General features: G+C 35.7%; 2 protein-coding genes and 1 long non-coding RNA gene across 3 annotated transcripts in view; 1 reads left to right on the top strand and 2 right to left on the bottom strand.

The window, feature by feature from the left end:
* LOC136814389 (uncharacterized) overlaps nucleotides 1–21,436 on the top strand; it is a 29,450-nt gene that overhangs the window by 5,849 nt on the left and 2,165 nt on the right. Inside the window, exon 2 of the long non-coding RNA XR_010847630.1 lies at nucleotides 4,790–4,907. This is a non-coding gene — a long non-coding RNA (uncharacterized lncRNA). The remainder of the gene's footprint in view (nucleotides 1–4,789; nucleotides 4,908–21,436) is intronic.
* Nucleotides 2,810–5,374, bottom strand: LOC136814424 (NADPH oxidase 4-like). The gene is made up of 7 exons (XM_067070970.1): nucleotides 5,259–5,374; nucleotides 4,716–4,880; nucleotides 4,424–4,486; nucleotides 4,106–4,175; nucleotides 3,496–3,659; nucleotides 3,013–3,219; nucleotides 2,810–2,830 (listed from the first exon to the last, which is right to left on the bottom strand). Exons 2-7 carry the CDS (start codon nucleotides 4,785–4,787, stop codon nucleotides 2,810–2,812), a joined length of 597 nt encoding a protein of 198 aa, XP_066927071.1. The 5' UTR covers nucleotides 4,788–4,880; nucleotides 5,259–5,374.
* On the bottom strand, nucleotides 4,954–21,084 carry LOC136814314 (NADPH oxidase 4-like). Its single transcript, XM_067070839.1, has 10 exons — nucleotides 21,003–21,084; nucleotides 11,802–11,858; nucleotides 9,622–9,807; nucleotides 8,507–8,620; nucleotides 7,783–7,867; nucleotides 7,324–7,449; nucleotides 6,874–6,920; nucleotides 6,328–6,434; nucleotides 5,259–5,379; nucleotides 4,954–5,067 (listed from the first exon to the last, which is right to left on the bottom strand). The coding sequence occupies exons 3-10, from the start codon at nucleotides 9,766–9,768 to the stop codon at nucleotides 4,954–4,956; spliced, it is 861 nt and encodes a 286-aa protein (XP_066926940.1). The 5' UTR covers nucleotides 9,769–9,807; nucleotides 11,802–11,858; nucleotides 21,003–21,084.

Here is a 21,436-nt window from a genome sequence, read left to right as displayed (position 1 = left end):
TAGGAAAGAAACACTCCTCTGAAATGTACTCTTATCTTTCTTCGTTGATTTTTTTACTTTTTTTCGTGGTTAATAGTTTTATCTGTAATGTCAGTCTTTTGACAATAAGAATGCGTTTGTTAGCGTGGTTGTCTTACGAATTATATGGCATGATCATTTTCGGCTCAAATTCATCTCCTGCACCTTACTGAATACAACTTTTCCCTGTTAGCCGTTTCGTATAAAAAGTCACCAAAATTTCGAGTAACAAACATCCCATTGGCTAAAAACAAAAACATAAACAAAAAAAATGTGCAGAGTATGAGAAAAATGTGCGCTTAAAGGCCACTCAAATTTTATGGTCGGTGAACAAGGCGCGCGGCATAATTATTGCATGAGTTACATAAACTAAGCCTAAAGGCTGTCGCTTTGAGTGCAACAAGAGTTGAAACTTTTCAACTTTTTTCGCTAAGCTGTACAGCTTCCCTATTGTTCTTTTTTAACTAGCCAATCAGAAGAGACATTTAACTCTCCTGTACCGTGTGCAATCTGCAAAAAATAAAGAAAAAAATGTGCAGCATATCTCCCCTTTATTTTGGTAGCGGCCTTTACTCTGGAAATTTTTTTGCTTTTAGCCAATGAGATGGTTTGTTTACTCGAAATTTTGGTGACTTTTTATACGAAGCAGCTAACCGTAAAAAGATGTATTATTCAATAGAGCGGCGGTCTTGATCCGCTAGAGGACCTTAATAATCTCTTTCATCCATGTAGTAATATGTCATATCTATGTGACAATATTCCTCTATTTAATGATTTCAATATCGTCAGTTTTTAGGTGTTAAAGCCAAGGTAAACGACCTACCGTGCGTGCAGCTCTCAATGCTCCTTTTTCCACGCCTCCCAAAGTGCCCTGTAAGGGTCGAAATGGACAAGTTCACTCTGAGGGTGTAAAATTTAGAAAAACTGACCATACATATTGGTTGATTTTGAATGGGTTAAAATATTGCACAAGAAGACCCCCGGAGAAAAATAGTCAGCATTCGCAAAATAACAATAACATAATTACAATGTTCTTTTTTACCATAGTTTGTATTTTGAATTTTGAAATAAAATTTATAAATTGCATAAAGTATGAAATATAGAATTAATAAATAGTTTTAAATATGAAAATATATGTACAGAAGAGGGAACTATGAAATATTATGTCTTTTGAATTTTTTGTGAGGTATAAAAATAATTATATGAATATCTTATGTAATAAGCGTAAGGACCAAACTTATAAACTACTCGAGAGTCGTATTCCTTTCGTTCATTTCTAAAATAATTATCGACCGTCAAATAATTCAGAAAATCCTTATCTTGGCACATCCCTGTCTCAAAGGCCCGGTGGAACTTTTTTCCCACAGTGGGGATAAAATTTTCTTGTAAAACCCAATTGGGATAAAAATTCTATTGTTCCTAAGTCGAAGAATCCGGTGGGGATGGTTATGGAGTGCAATATTTTACATTGAATTTTGAATGGGGATGAAATCAAAGTCAATTCCCCAGTGGGGATAAAATTGTAGGGTATTCTTTCTACCGGGGACCGGGACAGGGGACGAGATTTTGGTCGAATTTTCCGGTGGGCCTGGGGTCTTAGCGGGTCTGTGACAAAGGGGTGTGTCTTGGCTCTCGGTTCAGACAGCTTTATTGTGAAGTTTTGAATGTATATGTAACACTGAAATATATTTACAATAAAATTTGAAAATAAATACCTAAAGATACTATAGGTTAATTGAACTGCTAGAAAAATCAGCCAAAATGATGCTATTTAAAAATCCTAAGCTTAACGTTGTATAAGAAATTATCCAAAACTTTCTTTATTAAAAATTAAGATATTAGATCCACGTTTGAGGTTTTTAACATCGGTGTAAATTTTCTTGCCAAGGGTTGGTGAGCCACAGTAAAATATACCAACTCGCTCCCTGAGAAAGATAGGAAATAATTACTTTTTACCCAGCTGGCACACAACGTTCTTTCAACGTTTATCTAACGTTCACAACGTCCATATAACGTTAGATGAACGTTAAAACAACGTTGTGTGCCAGCTGGGTGGTTACGCGAGAGTTAAAATGGTACAGTCTCCATGACTTGCACACGCTGCACGGGGAACAAAAAATTATCTGTTCGAGTTAAGGGAATTCCGGGTTATGGACTAACACCTTGTTAACTGAAGGGGCCGACGTATATTGACTGGTTTTATGTCACTTACAACCAATCCGCCATTGGGTCCGTGGAATGGTGCATATCATGAATAGAGGTCCGAGTTTAAGATAATCGACTGTACTATATTTCGACGAGAAGAACAAGCAAGCTTTGCTAACAAGGTTTTTTCATAAACGAACAAAGTTTTTTACATCTCCTTTCATTGAAATTATTAGCCGCTTGTTTGAACATTTTGAAATCTAAAACGTAACAGGTTTTTTGCTCATGTTTGTTTAAACGTTATTGAACTTACTTTTCAAGGGGCGATATAATAGTTTCAATCTCTGATTTGATGAATGGTCTTCCATATTTGACTTTACTAGACACCCATTCGTTATCGACGTTCAAGGATGGTAAATAGCTTTGAATCTGTTCAACTTTTTCTTGTGTTACAAAAATGCGAATATCCAATAGATCCTCTACGTTGTTTGCTCTGAGCTGAAAAGAAATAGTATAACATTTTTGAACTAATACCAAAAAACTACTTATTTGAATCGAAAATTGAGTTGTTCTTCTCAGTCAAAATCTTTCAAGAGTATTAACACACCCGTCACATAGAAGGATTGTTTTCGGCATTTCTCTTGTCTCAGTGACCCGGTGAAATTATCTATCCATGCGATGGGGATAAAATAACTCAGTTAAACGCCAATGGGTGAGTTTTGTATGGGTTCGGACTTTCAATTCTATTTTTCCTACTCAAAAATCCCTTGTAGGTATTATAAGTGCTTTTTCTAGTGAGGAAAATCTTGATTTAGACACAAAGGATATACTAAAAAAGTTGACACTCACAATTTGTTCGACATCATCAATTTCATCGAGAATCCAAATAAATTCTTTTATAGAACGACACACCCATATCAAATGAAATTTCTTCAATTTGAAAGTTCCTTTAGTTGTTCTTCTCTCATAATTCTTCAAATCTCTGATGGTTGCCAGGAAAGGTGTGATCCCGATCCCTGTTGCTATACTGATATTGATCGGGAAACGAAATGCATCCTGGGGAACAATAGAATGTGGCATTGTAAAACGTAGACAGCGTAGTACCTCTACGGCAATGAGTTTTGAAGTATCTGTAGATATCAGATCTGTTTACAGACAAGCGACATTGAAATGAATGTTTCTTTTACACTATGGTTTTTTTGTGTAGTATATTTCTGGATGTTTCCGGAACAGTTTCGAGGCACCTTATCCTATATCAGATATTGTCTCTAAAAAGACGAATTGTATTATTCTAAGTGATTTTTACAAATCGAGTTCTGATTGATTCCCTACCTCATGTGGACTTCCATACGGCCCGTCGATTCTAAAAACTAATTTGATTGGTTTATTTTCTTTGGTAGCGCCATCTTTGATGTCAATCACGTGGTCATTTGGATTGGGTTTTGGTTTTGATGTTTCTTTGGTTTTGGTTGATTTGACCAGGTTGGCAAGTCGCACTGAATTGAAAAATTATAAAGATTTATTTGGAAAATGTGATTAAAGTCAATATCAATCAGATCAAGAAAGTGGGATATAGCCTTCATTCAATATTTTACTAAAGTCCGTTCTTACTTCTTACAAAGTCGTTTTTACTGCGATGTGGAAACCGCTCTTAAAGGAATCCCTCTGATTGCGCTGATATTGTTTCTACATGGTAGCAGAAAAAGATGCACACACTTAATTCGACTTCATTATGCTAAAAATTGTCCAAAGTCTCTTTGACAGTACCGTAGACAGGAGGGGCGCAAAATTTGTGTAGGAGAGGATATTTTTATGACACTGTAATTATCTATTTATAATATAAAAAGATAATTACTGTGTTATAAAAATCTGCTTTCCTACACAAATTTTGCGCCCCCCTTGTCTACGCTACTGTTGAAATAACAATTATCACGTGACTTACTCGTCCAATCACCAACGACTTTGATGTGAACTGAAAACGTTTGTTCTCCGTCTGATACTTTGCTGGGACACTGAAAAATGTTGAACAAAGTAATTATTAATTTGGTTTTGTTCTCCTCTTTCAATTGAACCTGTACCCTTGACAGATCTTGGACATAGAATATTGAAATCATACGCCCATCGTACAGAACTGTTGGAAAATATTTTGGGCTAAATATTGCTACAACATTAAAATAGTATGCCCATTACTGTACATTTTCTATCTATTTATCTACTTAAAGATAGATTGGTATTCAGTTTGTCTTAAAGAATCGTTTACCTTGGTCAGTGTAAATGCATGCCATTCGAATTCTGAGATTTCTGCACATTGTAAACGAACATACTAAAAAATTGAGAGGAAAGGTCTCAAATATCAGCGTTTCAATTTTCAGCAAGACCAACAAAATATTTGCCATTATGGCATTAACATCAACTAGTTTTGATTGATACTATTGTTGGATGAAATTGAAAGGAAAATTCTCGAAAAGGGAGTTTCTTTAATGAAAGCATGTTTGAATCCATGAGCATGGGTTCTAATTGGTTAATATTTTTCACCAAGTAGAAAAGTTTACCTGTCCTGGTTTAGCTTTGAATCCTTTCTTACTTAAAACAAGTTCAATGACGTCACTATCTGTTTTGTTCATAGAGATGACGTCACATTCTTGCCATCTGCACCACAAGCGAATCAACCGATCGATTATGTGAATGATAAAAGAGGCGGCTAACCATTTCCATGACTACCAAAGAAAAGATTGAGAGAAGTTGTAAGTTTATATTAGCTTATATTTGTCATGACAGCATTTTAATTATTCATTTGGCTAGTTTGAAGTCATCCCTCAAGGAGGGATACATACCTACGGGAATGTGTGGCCCCATAAGGTGTGTTTTAAGCCCCAAAATGCACTGCAACGGTGTACCAGTGCACTGTAAGGGTGTAATTTTTGTAAGGACGTACATAGAAGAGTCTTTCTTTGGAAATCATAATAAAAAAACTTACATAAAAACTTTATACATTGCAGAATTGATTGAAGTCTATAGCAGTGAAAGGGTAAACATGATTTGAAAAACTGCTGTGCAAAGGTATCTTTTTCAATCACAAGAAGTATCTCACTTACTGAGGCCTGTACATAGTTGAATGAGGGTTCTGCTTTGCATTCTTCCAGTTTGATTTTCCCGTCTAAATGATGGCACTGAAGTGGATGTTGATCCAAGTTGGTTTGATATTTGGTGATTTTCCTGTGTAGGGAAAAAATTATATAAAGGACGAATTCTTTTCCGACATTTTATATGGGAACGACTCAGCCATGCTATTTTATAGTAGCTATGTAAACGTAGTCACAATGTTTCCTGATCTTTTAGTTTTTTAAGATTAGTTTTATAACACTCGCATTTATGGTCAGTTAATCTGAAATAATATCTCAACGGAGTTAGTAAGGTCGAAGAATACACGAATCAGTTTTGAAGAATGGTAGGGAAAGGTGCAGATTATAATTTTTCGCATCTTTTGAACAACTCAAGAATTTTCACATAAAACACAAGAATTATTTCTTTATCGTTTTTGTTTTGTTGTTAACCCTTTAAGTATCACGGTCAAGTTTTTCTAAGTTTTTTAAAGAAAATCGTTAGTTCAAATTTTAAAGGCTTATATCTCCGGATCTAGAAGGTGTTAGAAGCTCGTTTATAGTTCGTTGGATAGCTTAGAGTCTCTTCTTTCTTTTGGGCGCTGCGTGGACCTGCCTGAATGATAGAAAGGTGCCCAGTAGTAAAACTTCGCTAATTCGCTAGAGGACAGAATCAAGTAAAGCAGGGCCAATTTTGGAGGTTCTTGGATCACTCGTTGACCAAAAATGGTCAACATCTTAAAAAAGTGGATTATTGTCACATTTTTACATTTTTTTGACTTTTTGGCTTAAAATCTCGCTGGAAACACTCACTTTTGATTTTTTTTTGCTTGACCATGAAACCCAATCCATTTCCTACAAGTTAGACCAAAAATGACGATTTCTAACTCAAACTGGGCATTACAGGAGGACTTGGCCCATGTCTAGTATACTCGTCATTGGCACTTAAAGGGTTACTAATATATCAATGAGTCAAACTGGCTTCCAGTAATCTTAAGAGATTTCTCCATCCAGCATCCAGCTAGAATGATTTCAACTAGTCTGGTTCTAAATTGAGACTTACCCGAAACCGTGAAACATGAGCACAATGAGAAATACGGATGACAAATAGTGTAAAAAATCGAACAAGTTGTGATGTAAACGTCTGACTGCTTTGAATGATGATACACTCTAAAGATAAGGATGAAGATTGTTCTATGTAATGTGATTGACGAGTTTATGGATGTGTGTTTTTCTGCGACGGAGACGGTAAGGTTCTAATTTCTCTACATCCTGACTGACCGAGGACGACGGTAAATCAACACCGTCCTCGAATTTTCTGGTCAGAACTGCGGGTTTTCCAAATCACCCTAGTCACTTTACCGTCCTTAAAAGTGCAAATACATAAACTCGCTATTACTTCAAGAATTAGATGCATGTCTGGATGTTTATTGTACACAAATTTCATCCCTTAAGCTTTATAAAATCAAAATCAAAGCTCTGTCTTCTTACAAAAGGCTTGAACATCCATAATTTCTAAAGTGTCGGTTTATTTCCAATAAACTTTTTCTATGTTGAATACTACTGAAGATTTTGTTGTGTCTGAATAAAATGTCAAGCACACACTTACCAAGAGAAGTGCAATAACTAACATTATCAAGCCAGTGAAGCCAGGGACTAAAATTTTAAAAGACAATGTAGGAATTTATAGAATATCGGTAAAATAGTGTGAGACCAGTGAACTAGTACAAAAAAATAGGAAAACTTTTTTAATGGAACGAAAAGCCGAAACGGCATGAACGCCTAGCGACATAGCAATAATCGAATATATATGTACACTTCGTACTAGAATGCGCCGTTTTTTCCAAAATGAGCTCGGATCGATAAGGCGCTGCTTCTTCAAAAACGGACGTACAGCATCGTGGACAGCGACATGCTGATATAAAGGTCCGATGCTGGGCCAATAAATACACATTGAAAATTTTTGTACATCAATATCCGTCTGGCTCGAATTCAAAAACTCCTAATACATAATGGTTTATTGGTTGAGAAGGTTGTTTGTGGACTCTAAGACACCTACTTGTTGCACAAAAGGAAAGAAGTGTTGTCCTCCCTCTGGTGTTCTGTAAATTGATGTCAGGTACTGCATTTGAAAAGTTTGCTTTGAAGCTGAAGAAATTGTATATGTGAAGCGCTGTGTGGACGACTAAAAATTGAATAAGAGAAATATTGAAATCTTTAAGATCCTATAAAATTTGTAGTTCCTGTGGTAGTTGTTTGGGTATGGCAAAAAGTAAAATCAACACACATCCTTAAGTGAAATTGTGAAAAATCTGGATTGTCTATCCATCATACTTCTAGTTAGTTGCATTCCCAGCTGGCACACGACGTTGTTTCAACGTTCATCTAACGCTATATGAACGTTAGATAAACGTCGAAAAAAACGTTGTGTACCAGCTGGGTTCGTTTAGTGTCTTTCACAGCCTTTAAGTATCTAGTGCATTTAATGCGAGTTTCTGCTTTCAAATTTGTTCCTTACCACTTAATATGCATATAGTGAGAGCCAGTGTGATATGAATGCCTTTCGAATGATCGAATAAACGTCGGAAACTTCCTTTTGTATTCTATAAAAGTAGCAAAGAAAGATATTAATGGCTGGACTGGTGTATATTGTATGAAAGAGTTATATATCAGACAGTTTCAGTAGAAAAGGAATCCAAAACTAATTATTTACCGTCGTTTTGTATAACATTCCCATTTCCGCACTAAGATTTTTGTCACTTTTCCGGAATCTTTCCGCTATTTTTCCCGGGATAACCGCTATGAGATTGTAAAGGGTTCGTTTCTTAAGGTACGGAAAATCTTGTGTTTACCCATAAAAACAGCTTAACTTTCGAGAGCTTATTTTTCAACTATCTGAAGTCCTGGTCTTTTCCCGCTAGAAAAGTGGCAAAGGAATCTTAGTGCGGAAATGGGCACTTATACAAAACGACGGTGTACAAGTATCAATATTTTACTGTATACAGTTCTCTTTGTTGTTTTCGTCACCTTCCTAGCTGGCACAAAACGTTATTTCAACATTCATCTAACGTTATATGGACGTTGTGAACATTAGATAAACGTAGAAAAGACGTTGTGTGACAGCTGTGACAGCTTGGTATCGTGTGCTGTTATCCTTTCCCCCGTGCAAAGGGGAAGGTTCCTATCCCCCTCCATTATAGCTTTTGTTTAGTTACCCCGATTTTCCCGGTTTCAGTACTTACTTTAAATAATCGGGATCGGATCCAAGAATTGATGAATTTGTTCATTGGCAACAGAACCAACGCGCAATTGAAATTCAATAGAATGCCTGTACCACGTGCCAAAAAGATCACTTCCTATTGGATAAGAAGGGAGAATAAGAAGAAAGTGCGAGCATCAGTCAGCTAATTAAAAAGTTGGCAAGTTACCTTTCACACTAAAAAAATTTGTTTGATCGGGAGAGGAGTTGGAGGTTGTAGACCTTTTTTGAGTTGTCATCCCTTTTAGTCAATAAAGTCGTGCATAGAATGGATTTCTAAACCTTAAAATTATACTTTATTTGCCCAACAGGTTCAAATGTTAAATCGCACAAAATATAACGTTTACGTTTGAGAAGTCTCAGTGGTTTTGGAAGTAACAGAACAAGTCATTTGATCACATCCTTCTCGTAAACATACAAAAGTATCAAAGAAAGTTCCACAGACAGTCAATCAATTTTCAACATCAAGACAGTGGGAAGGTAGTCTAATTACGTTGTGCTATTGTTGCGCTATGATTTTACGGAAGATATAAAGCTGTGCTAATTAGAGTGAGTAATCAGAGAATTGTTTATAGGTTTTTAACGGATTTATGTATTAGTGGAAAAACGTGTCGGTGTGTGCGGTCAACTGCCAAATTGCTCTTTGCTCCTTATAAGGTGGCTATTATTTTTAGGGGAACTCACAATTTTTCCTCCCCCGGGTATTATTAATTAGTTGTTTAGGATACTTTAAAGATTGCTTCTAAGTTACAATTTCCAGGTAGACTGCTGTGTTAATTTCCCATTGTAGAAGTTCTTTAAGGAAGCCCTTAGGAAGGGCGATCTTGGCTTTACTCGTATTCATAAGTAACTGGGTAAATGTGTGAAATATCCCATAAAAGGAGGTTATACGCACGCTTATTCTCTATCTTGAACAAAATCTTGACTTTTTGAAAATTTTACTTAGGCTAATTTTTTGTTTCTAGAAAATTTATTTTCATTTTGGAATTAGCAATCTATCTGCCAGATGTTGATCTTAATTGACCATTAAATTAACTTTTTGACAGATTCATTGATCTAATGCTTCAGATTCCAAAAAGCTGTGAATAAAACACTTACCCCTAACATCAGATACATGTAATGGAACTTATCATCGAATCTCATGGTGAAATAACACCAAAAAAATAAGAATCCATTCATTAATAACCAACTGATGAACAAAATGATGATCAGACCCTCATTGCGAATATAAGTTGCCAAATTCATCTTGTACTATGCTCCTTATTTTGTGTACTCAAAAGCAACCTGTCCAAATGAAGAAACATTTAAAATAAAAATGAGAGATAAAACTATATAGACTGTCATTTCTTCATCCACTTCTGATTTTGTGCTACCCACAATCAAGGTCATAATATTTGAGAAAAAAGGGAAATACACCGGGAAGTTTTTGAACCACAAGCGATTTGTAAGTGCTCTAAAGTAGGTTAGAAGGGTAGAGTTTTAACTCTGAGTTTTAACATGAGACTTAAGACTTAGGACCTTAGGATCTTAGCATTCAAAAGTTCAAAAATAGTCCAATAAGGCTCAGAATATAGCCTGTAAGTCTGCCAACCCCTCCCGAATTGAAATATTCGATGAAATTAAAGAGATAGCCCAAAATCGACTTTCTCGCCGGAACTTTAAATCTTGAAAAACGTTAAAATAACCAAAATTATCAAAATATTATGACCTTGATTGCAGACGGCATACTACGTCAAAACAACGTCTATGTGACATTCATAACGTCCACGCCAAATAACGTTAGATGAACGTTAAAACAACCTTGTGTGCCAGCTGGGAGAGTTATTAATAATGAGTTTTACCTAAATCGTGAAACTGAAATCTATTGAGGTGGTCCCAACTCTAACCTAAACATTCCATTGCTATCGTTGAAAGACCCTAAAGAACATCTGTGCCAATTTTCAGCTTAATGGCAATTTTGTCCAGTTCTCAGGCTAATTCTACCTGACTATATGGGGGAGAAAGAGAGCGCCGCGAGACGAATTTCAGATGATGAGTGTCATTTTTATGTAAATCCATCTTCCAGACTTATCAATGATCGCGCTAAGCTTGCATAACTGAAGTAGGAATGTCTATGGAACGTTTTCAATTTTTCGGTTAACCTAAACCCTCCCCTCGCTTATGGTGTCTTGAAATCTCTAATTAAACATAATGAAACAAGCGTGTGTCTGTTTGGAATTAAAATCAATTAATTTCATCAAGAACTCTCAAAAAATGAAAAAGATTTCCATGAAAATATCTGCCAAGAATTTTATTTTGGTATCTTTTTAGTCCAGGACAACTGATTGATATTCCTCAGCATAAGTTTAAAAAATACTTTCTCTCCAGCTGGCAAAAAGACAAATGGTACAGTTCTTGTCCCTCAAATGCAGGTGCTTGATGCGAAATTTGGGACAGGTCTTGCAATGCGCTTAAGATATGATTAGATAACTAGTGTAACAGAAATATGACAAAACAGAGTTTGACCAAAAAAGAAATTCCGTACAATCTTGCTAAAGTACCGTTAGAAGCAGTATTTTCATAAAAATTAACATACTCAGAGTTTCACGATAAGTCCTGTTGGGAAAGCTTTTGGCGAAATCAAACCTGAAAGATACTTTTTGGCACTAAAACAGGTAAGCTTCTGACAGTATTGTACTCGTTATCAGCAACACAGCGAAGCTATCGAAACCCCTCCCCTTTTTGACCGTCAGTTTTTGAGACAGGTGTATTCATAGAGTATTTCAATGGACACCTACCCCAAGATAGCATTTTGCAAGGCGTTTTAGGACCCTCCGTGTTTCCCCAAGGGGGCCTTATCGTGAGGCTCTGAGTATGCTAAAACCTAGTAAGATCGTGTGGAATTTTTTTTCTAGGCAAACCCAATTCTGCCAGACTAAACATCCTAATTAATAGTTTAGAGCTTACCTCGATTTGCAATATGACACCCCTGTCTCACAGCCCCGGTGAAAGTATTTTCTCAGTGGGGATGAAAACTTTCATTGAAATCCCAATGGGGATCGAAATTCCATTGTTTCTCAGGTCAAAAATTCCAGTTGGGATAGTTTTGGAGTTCAATTGTTTTCTATTGAAAAAGTCAGCCCTGTTGGGGCTTAATTTGTAGGGTATTTCTTCCAGCGAGGACGAAAATTTCGGACGCAAGATTTCCAGTGGGGCTGTGGTCCCAGCGGATCTGTGACACAGGGGTGTGATAGGCTTAACAAGATAACATTCTAAATGACAGTCCATAAAAGGCTTACCTCGTTATCGAACGACTGTTGCTCCACGTACTTCTACTCTACAACACAATCTGTTATCTAAAGATGAAGAAGATACTAGCCTTGATATTTATACACTTCTGGAGCATGAGACAGTGCCGTCATCAGGAAAAGAAGAATGCTTCTTGTAAAACAATTATCTAATTAATGATTGTTTTGTTGTGTTGTCTTTAGTTCGAACAAAACATTCGTCCAGAACAATAGCGTAACATGGAAATAACAAGATTTCTTATAAGAAATTATGTTTGATATTACGTGATTTCAACTTGTGGTTTGTGCTTTTCTTGTTCTTATAAAAAGCCTATAATGTGTTATCGAGGAAACATTGAAGTTGTTTGAGGGGACGCGACTAGCAGAAATTGCTGGGGAACTCATTTTGGTTTAAACTTTGTTTTTCTTTTCAATATAACTTCTTGTTACGCTCTTTTTAAATGAAGTTCAACATGGACAAATTTCATGCTAATTAGGTCTTGCGAGGTAACAAGGAAAATATGAGAGCTATCGGAAGATTTTAACGAAACTTGAAATTTGAATTGCTCATGTTAATTGAATCTAAATTTAGACTAACCTACATAAAGATTTCAAGAGTAATTGTAATGATTTCCAAAATATCGCATAAATGAGACTTCCTATTAGATCAAATTCTCTGACATGTCCGGAAAATGAAAAAAAGCATTGATGTATGTATCTCTTTTCCATACAAGAGTGTCATTGCACTGATTTCGGATTTTATTGTTGGACTTCATACACTTTTCTCTTGATAGAATCATAAAATAAGCAAACTAAAGGGCCCGGGTACAAGTCTAATTGTATCTAAAATTTCGTAATTTTACAATGCCAAGTTTCACGCGTCGTAAAATATTGCCCGCGTTTTATTTTAGATGAACACCCACTAGTGTTCACAGGAATTTTTGTCTTTCCGCCCAGCGTGATACCTCAAAGCAAAAATCAAAATGCAATTCCTTTACTCAAGGAACAGATCGGTTAGAAAGTAATTAAGTACATTCTGGCATTAATTAATGCCAATTAAAGTTACAGTTTAATGCCAAATATCTTGTGCTCGTCTTTTTGTTACTGTAACACAATCAGGTTCCCTTTCATTGTGATAGTACTTTTGAAACGCATTGAAATCGAAAATCCCATACTTTTGTGTCCCAAATAAGTTGGCGTTGAATAAGTAAACAAGCAAACTGCACTATTTAATTATCAAACAGTCTTTAGGATTCAAATTTAAAAGATACTTTGATCAAATTCATAGATTCAACAACCCAATGTGATTCAAATTCTTTGACCGTGATGCCAAGCATCTTTTTTTTTCTAGGAAATACTCCGTCAGAGTCTCATCGAGCTTCTTCCTTCTTCCTTCTTGACCTTATTTGGGCAATTGAACTAAAACATTGACATTATTGCAAGTATGCCAGAAGCTTCATGCGTTTCTTATTCGCAATATTTATCGTTTAAGAAAACTTTTGTGGGCACTGTGAAATTTTGAATCGAAAATATCAAACGTTAGGCCTTTTTGAACTCATGATCGTATGGTTACGTCAATCTCTTATGTAAATGAAATCTGAAATCCAACAATGTAACTCAAACAATAGAATTTCAGTTTCCGGAATGATGGTAAAAAATCAACCGCTTTTTGATAATTATGCCAATAATCTTGTTTCGGTGATGCTCACGAAATTACCTGGAATTCTAATGACAACGTCAGTCGTGTCTTGACTGGGAGCGATGACATCAAATCCACAGTGTTAGGTCATCATTGAAGTTCAGTTCAGTTTACAGTTCTTACAGAGGAGAGAGTTCTTGGTTTTGAAAGACAAAATAAGCACGTTCGACTTTTTTACCGATCTCTTATTATGATGCCAATACAAAGTGACTTCTCGTCATCAGAAGCTTCAACTCTTTAGAAAACAATGCATTATTTTTAATTTCTACTACACAGCTCCTTCTAACACACCCATTCTCACAGAACCACTGGGACCCCTTCCCACTTTAAACTTTTGTCCCTGCTGACAATAATCAAATAAGCAAATCCCCACTGCAAAATCTTGTGCGATTTCTTCCATCCCCACTGAATTTTCTGGTTCGAAAACAATGGAATTCAAATTCGCAGCGATAAAAACCATGAGAATATCAATCTCCAGATCGAATTTTGGGCTGTTATCTTTACCCCCTTCTGGCTGAAAAAATCCTACTGTGTCTGTGAGAAGGGGGTGTTTTCAACTCGGTCCTGGTTCCTCAAAACTTAACTGCGCTTTAAGCTATTGTTTAGCTTACGAGCCCGCCCTTATCAATAATAATTCTTAAGAAACCTTTAATTGTCTGGTACTCAAAGCTCTTAAAAAAACTATTCAGAACTTTACCTTACAGAGATATTTGGATTAGCATTGATTTGCTCACCTAGATGTCTCAAAAAATCTATTTCCAACACCTTCATCGACTTCATCCTCATCAAATATTAATTTTGTCATTCTCGAATTCTTTAAAAAATTCCATCTCGTTTTAAGTTACATAATTTCTGTTTCGATAAACTCGCTGTCAGACTCCAGGATCGTCAATGTTTGTTATTTCGTAGCGACTAGTTGACCGTTAAAGATAATTACCAGTGGATACAAGGGGTATGGTAAAACCAAGTTTGTTAAAACTTCATACCCCTTAAAACCTACAAAGTTGGGTTTTGGGCTCTCTTAACCATCAAGTTTAATTTAATATTGTTTATTTCACTTTTTTACAACCTCTTATGTAGGTACTTTCAGAAAAAATCTAATTTCAAGAATTTTAATTATCGCAAAGTGTCGTGAAATTCGAAGTAATTCAAAATTTTATCAAAAATCTCTTTAAAAAATTTTTGGACCTAGAGATTACACAATCGAATTTAATCGAATTTTAAAAATATGAGATCAAACGGACTATTTTATAAAAAATTATTCGAGAAAATCATTTTTAGGTTTTATGGGGTAAATAGCTAAAACTGCTGTTTTTCACGAAGCAACAAAAATTTTCTTAGCAGCTTTTACAAAAAACCATACCCAGGGAAGAAATTCATAGTTAGCCTTGATTCACCAGAAAAAGTCTCAGCTCTTACTGTTTTTTCTATTAGGATATATGGGGTACCTCATTTTTTTGTAGCTTTTAAGGGGAGATCATAAGGCTATGATGGGGCCAAAATCTTAAGAAGAAGTTAAGAAGATTTTAAGGCTTTACGAACTCTAAAGCACAAAAATACCCACAATATGGTGAAAATAAGAACATTTTGAGAACAAACTCAAAAAATTTGAATGTTCTTATTAAAAAACGCTTACATTCTATCTCTCCCAATAGGAATTTTAGTTGTGACCTTGACCTAATTTTACTCATAGAGATATATCTCAAATATTTCATTGAATTGCTCCCTGCTATTCATCATTGAATTCAAGTTGAGTACTAGTGTTCAAACAGTGCACAGGGAAAAACTGTTTTGATATCTCATACTGATCGCTCTAAATTTATGTAATTTTGTAAAAAGTTAGGAAAAATGTATCGTTGTTTATCATTGAAAAGTTTAATAACCATGAAGAACGGAAGCTTTAGCTGCGTGAACTCGTCATTTAATATAAAGCAGCCTACATAATAGAATTGATGGAATTTGTTTTAATTAGCTGGATATCTATAAGTTCAAAAATTTTACAAAAACGAAATTACTTCAGGCCCGGCGGAACAACCATAAAAGTGGAGAGGTTGAAGACTCAAAGTGAGACAAAATCCGCCAGGAATTTGAGAAAAAAATCTCATTTGCTCAAAATTGGGGAGGCTGAAGTCTCCTCAATCTATTTGCTAATTGATCAATTTTCAATTTTTTTTATTGAGCCATGACCACGGCACAACTCATTTCTGCAAGTTTGAACAAAACATGAGATAATAAAAATAGAAAAAGAGTAAGGTCACTTAGCTATATTTGTTGAGTTTACTCGCACTTGATTCAAGCATCGCGCTTACCGATAAGTAGTCGATTTCAATTTTGTATCGAAGAATGTTGCTTTTTTATGCCCTCCACCAAATAAACTTGCGGTTTGAACGCTCATTCATGAAAGCATCATTTTTATATCCTTCGGTCAAAAAAGATTATCGAATATTTGAATCTCTTCCTATCAGCAAAATGCTTATTTCAAGAATGTTTTTATCAGCACCACCGGCACTAAGCTCATATTTGATCGTGATTGTAATGTCATTCAAATTCTTATCTTGAGAAGCTATATCGTACGGGGTAGACAAGTTTATTGGATGTCGTAAGAAGAGTCAATCCTCCAAACCACATTCAAGGGAATTACAATGAACTCTGTAATTCGAGTTTCTGTAATTCGAATCTTTCTGCAATTTCTACCTACATCTTTGGTCCCTTAAATTGTTAAGCCGTTTAAAATACTCTCTGTAATTTCGAACCTTTCTATAATTCGAAGAAAATTCTTGTTCTCATGAAGATCGAATTAAAGAGAGTATTGTATTCTTAATTACGCTGAGATGGTACATGGCATATTTAACCACTTACAGCCAATACACTCTAACAAGATTCTAAAACATTACCTCTGGAGGGAAGTCGAATGTATCTTAACTTTAAGTTAACTGATTCTCGTCCAGCAATCATTCCATTTTGAGAGAAAAAGCTTAAAGGTTCTCTAAACAAACATAAGGGCCAGAAAAAGAGTATGACGGTGACAAATTACCAAGATAAAGACCTACTAAAACCCGGGGGGGGGGGCTTAGGCAAATGGAGGGTACGGTATGTGCCGCCCTTAAGGGTACCTTTTTTGGATTTCTAAAGTCCCGCTAAGTGTCGGAAAAATCAGAAAATCAAATTTCAGTCTCACTAAGGGTCGGAAAGACTTCTTAATTTAAACTTTTTACTCCCTGAAAGATCGAAATCTGGTAAAAATTGATCAAATTTGTCCCGCTAAGGGTTGTAAAATTCCCAAAATTTTCCTTTTTATTTCTCCTTTTTAGTCCCGGTAAGGGTCCAAAGTTCGAAACTCGGGCGGCACCCCCCCATCAGCTTGCAACCCTAGTACCCCCCCCGACTAAAACCAACACAAAAAATCCACTGTCTCACTAGACTAGCAAGCGTCTGTCTTTCCTTGTACACAGGAACGCGGTAATAGTGCTTATAATAAAGAGTTCTTATAAAAAATAGAAATTATCGCGGGAGAGTGGTTTGGAAAGTGAACTTATAGACAAGTTTAATCTGCAGCGAAATACAACGACGTGGTTTACTAGTCTACTGTCTCACTGTCTAGAGGTCTAGAGTTCAAAAGTGGCCAATGTTGTGTAATTTCGTATAATCATAGAGAGGTTGTCCATGAGAAATAGAATGACTGATGGAATCTAACCGTCCAATTAGGAATCAAATCGCAATGAATTAATTAAACAATTGATAAATCTTGAAGATAACCCACGATTTGATTAATTTTATTAATGGTGATAATTGCGATGATAAGGCCACCTTAAAAGCACTCAATTTACAACCGTGCTTTCTCTGCCCTTCTCCGCATCGCGCGGCACGACAGCCTATAATTTGTCATATCTTTGTTTATCAGACAGTTTTTAAAGAGATATATAATCACGTTCGTTCTATAGAATGTCAAAAAAAAATTGGGGACATTCATTGGGATTGATTTTAAAATTAAGTAGCTCACTTTAACCACGCCCAGCTGGCACACAACGTTGTTTCAACGTTCATCTAACGTTATATGGACGTTATGAACATTAGATAAACGTTGAAACAACGTTGTGTGCCAGCTGGGCGTGGTTAAATGTACTATAGATGACTTCTCTGATCCCATCAGAAGCCTATTGCCAATCACGCTTACAACTGATTTTTCAATTATATAACTCACCTGATAGTTTGGTAACCAAAACTTTGTATTTTGAACTTTACTGCACGCCACAAAATAAAATTTGTCAATAATTTAGAATTTATCTTTCCTTATCAAGATATGCCAATCTCACATATTTTTCATGAATTACAAACATGGGTCAATGGTCTTATTTCGTTTTATTACGTTTAGCTTGAATTATAATGCTTTTCTCTCAGGAATGGGACACTAATCGTGAGAAGGCTATACGTTTATCGTGCTGGGGGTGGGTTGGACAGCATTGCTGACAGAGGGGACAAAAATTGCTTTTCTTTATACATCTATTTTTATTTATTTACTTATTTTTATTCATGTTTTGTAATAACTCAACCACATACCTATATTGTTCAAAGCTTTTAACTTGAAGACGGAAGTGTTAAAATTGCAGCGTTAGCCTTTCCAAAACGCTAACAATTTAACCCTTTCCGTGCCATTGTCGGATATATCCAACATGCGTACTTCTACTCCCCATTGCCATTGTCGGATATATCCGACATGCATTAAATCCTTTTCTAAACTCGAAAATTGAAAACTTTTCATAAATGAAAGACAAGGACCTTATCTTTTGAACCAAGGAACTAGTATGTGAATTTTCAGTCGAATCTGACCATTTTTGACGTCTCCAGGCTGTCTCAAAGCTAAAGAATCATTTTGACGCTAAATGCTGGTCTCATAGTGCCAATATTTTTCGGAAAGAATTTGTCGGATATATCTCGAAATAACATCAGAATAATTATCGGCCAGCCAAAAACTGCTTTCTTATCACAGATGATGTGGAAGTGAAAATGATTGGAAAAGATGGGTGTCAACCACTATTGCGCAAAAGATTTATTCTGAAATTGTCTCTTGAATCGTGGAGCAAAATTTTGAACATCAATGTTAACACTAGTTTCGTATAATTGCGAGCGAGAGTTGTTATCTTAAATCGGGGGTAAATTACTTGTTTAGAGAATAAAGATATTGACAAACTTTTATCTGAGAATATCAACCCATTGATCTAATTAGTAATCAATCTTCATTACTATTAATCTCGATAAAAATCATCATAAAGGTTCCGCTTGGTCGAAATAACTGATTAGTTATTCGAACATTTTGGAATATACCTCTTTAAAAGGTGGGGTTCAGTGGTGATTGGAGTAGATACTTGCCAATGAATTGTACTAGCCCGGTCCCGTAGTATTAGTAGTAGTATCTCCCAGGGGAGTGCACTTCGGCGTAATGGGCGCCGTTTCTTTTGACACTTTTGGTTTCACTTCTTTCAATACACGTTTCATGTTGGGAAGACTTATATTCCAGCGGTGACCTAGAAACAACACATCCCGAAAGTTATTTAATAAATGACACTTAACAAATGAAATCCAGCTTTCAATAGTTGTTAGTTATTAGGAAACAAGCTTTTATCTCTAGGGTGGCACAATCGCTTTGGCCAAAGAAGAGTTTCGAACTTCCGGTGAGAAGTGACGATGTGGCGCTGAAAATTTGTGCATGCTTTAGTACTGTAACAGTGGTTTCAGGGAGGTCAAATAACCCGGGGACGCAAAAACAGGCCATTGAAATCGGGCCCTTACATAGTCTAGCAAGCTAGACAACTAATTCAGACATATTAGAAATAAAGCAAAAAAGTAAATTTTAGTCGTCTAGAAACTTTTGTGCACTAACTCCAAACAAAAAAAAATGTCAATATCGCAATTAAAATTTTTTCCCGCTCAAAAAAAATTCTTCAAAATAAAATGTGTGTGGATTTGTGTGTTAAAAGTTTTTCATTTGAGTTGATTTTATTTTGAGAGTTTGTTTGTTGCTTGATAAATTGTTTTCTCGCTACGCAAGTTTCTGCGTAGCTAGCCCCGGTATCTATAAGGCTGGAACACCGGATTCTTCCAGTCGTTTATACAAACTAAATCCCGTATCATTATTTGTGTTTATTATTAGTATTACATGCATTATAAACGACTCCAGTCTAGCCCTTACAGTACAGAGAAAATTTAGCCAAATTTGAGTAAATTTGTGCAAAAAATCCACCCTTACGTTGCATTTGCTTGAGATTTTTTGACCTTTTTTAGGCAAAATATGGTCAGATTTTGCAAATTTAACCCTTAGAGTGCACCTTTTCTCATTTCGACCCTTACACTTGGAAAAGGGCCTCACGTACGCTAGGTCGTTTACCTTGAGTGCTTCACACCCGGGCCAAATATTGAATAAACTTTTCTTCTTTTCCTAAATTTGGAAATTCCACCATAATTTGAATGGATAGAAAGAAATTATGAAAAGGCACTGCAAGGGTTGATTTCTTGCTTAGATTTGGTCATAATTTCTTTACTCCATAAGACTACAATGGAATATTGCGTTGGGTGCATTGGAATTGACTAATGATTTACTAATTTCTCGAATAAAAGGAAGTATTGCACTGAAAAGAAGAAGCTGAGGCTTTCGAAAGCAAATTATCAAACCGGCTTGATATCACTTCGATAAATTAATTTAATTATTTGATAATGTTAATGATAATGTTTGGTGCGTCTACACTCTACCACCCCTGTCTCACAGCCCCGATGGAACTTTTTTTCCTCAGTAAAGATAAAAATTTGTATTTAAGGTTAAAAAGTTCAGTGGGGATGGTTTAGGAGTCAGCCCTGTTGGGGCTAAAATTCCAGGGTATTTTCCTACCGGGAATGAAATTTTTTGTCAGACTTTCAGCATTGGGCACTGGACTCCCAGCGGGTCTGTAACACATGGGTATGCTTACAATCTCCAGGACTAAAGTAGACCATGTGCCAAGAATTTGATGAAAGGCTCGAGAGTGTTAACATTCATTTTTTTTACTCGAACTTTCTAAAGTTTTCTAAAGTTTGAGCGAAGACAGTAATTGTTTTGTAAGTGCGTTGTAGGGCTTGTAGTTGAACTGTTAATTCAAGTGTTGAAATGTAGATAAAAAATTCCCAAAAAATCAATGCTTTTGAAAAATGAATAGAACCCAATTGTCTGCCCCAGGAACAGTAAGGTTTTTTTGGCCTTGGAACGCAACGGCTGTCTCGGTTTGAAACCATTAGTAATGTTATTATATCTCCTATAAGCCTTAATATATTCCTTTCATGATTACCTTAACCCAGATGAACGAATTTGGAAATTACAGATAGATTTTTAGATTCTAGCTCGCCTAAAGTTGATACTATCTGTTATAACTATACAAAGGCCCTGTACAAAGGGTTCATAACAGATTCGATTCATAACAAAATTATCAAGGTAGAAAATCAGTGTGAATAATATAAAATGACCAAGATCTAACCTGAAAAATACAAACCTGAAATCCAATTGGCTCATAACAAAATGATATAACACCATTTTTCCAACGTTCTTGCTCGTTCCTGTGTTGATGTATAAATAAAAATTCATATTTTTCTCGCTTTAAAAAGAAATTACTAAATCTTACAGAAAACTGGTATTACTTTTGTATTTTGTTTTCAATTTAATAAAAAGATGGGAGATAATCTTAAAATAACCATCGCGTGTCAGTAGGAAAAGGTCACTATCAAAATGAAATTTGACCTCTGACTGAATAAAAGTATTTTGTCTAAAATATTTCCTTAAAAGACACGAAGTGACCTCCATTTTCTAATTATACAATAGAATTGGATTTTCAAACCAATTAACACATCGGTGTAAAGAAAGGATGGTCTCACTGCAGAAATTTTCCCCGTAGATGGCACATTTCAATATTTTTCAGTTACATTTAAA

Source organism: Clytia hemisphaerica, unplaced genomic scaffold, assembly GCF_902728285.1.
Source record: "Clytia hemisphaerica strain Z4C2 unplaced genomic scaffold, Clytia hemisphaerica genome assembly, whole genome shotgun sequence".
In the NCBI taxonomy this organism is placed as follows: Eukaryota; Metazoa; Cnidaria; class Hydrozoa; order Leptothecata; family Clytiidae; genus Clytia; species Clytia hemisphaerica.
This window is presented reverse-complemented; position numbering and strand designations above follow the sequence as displayed.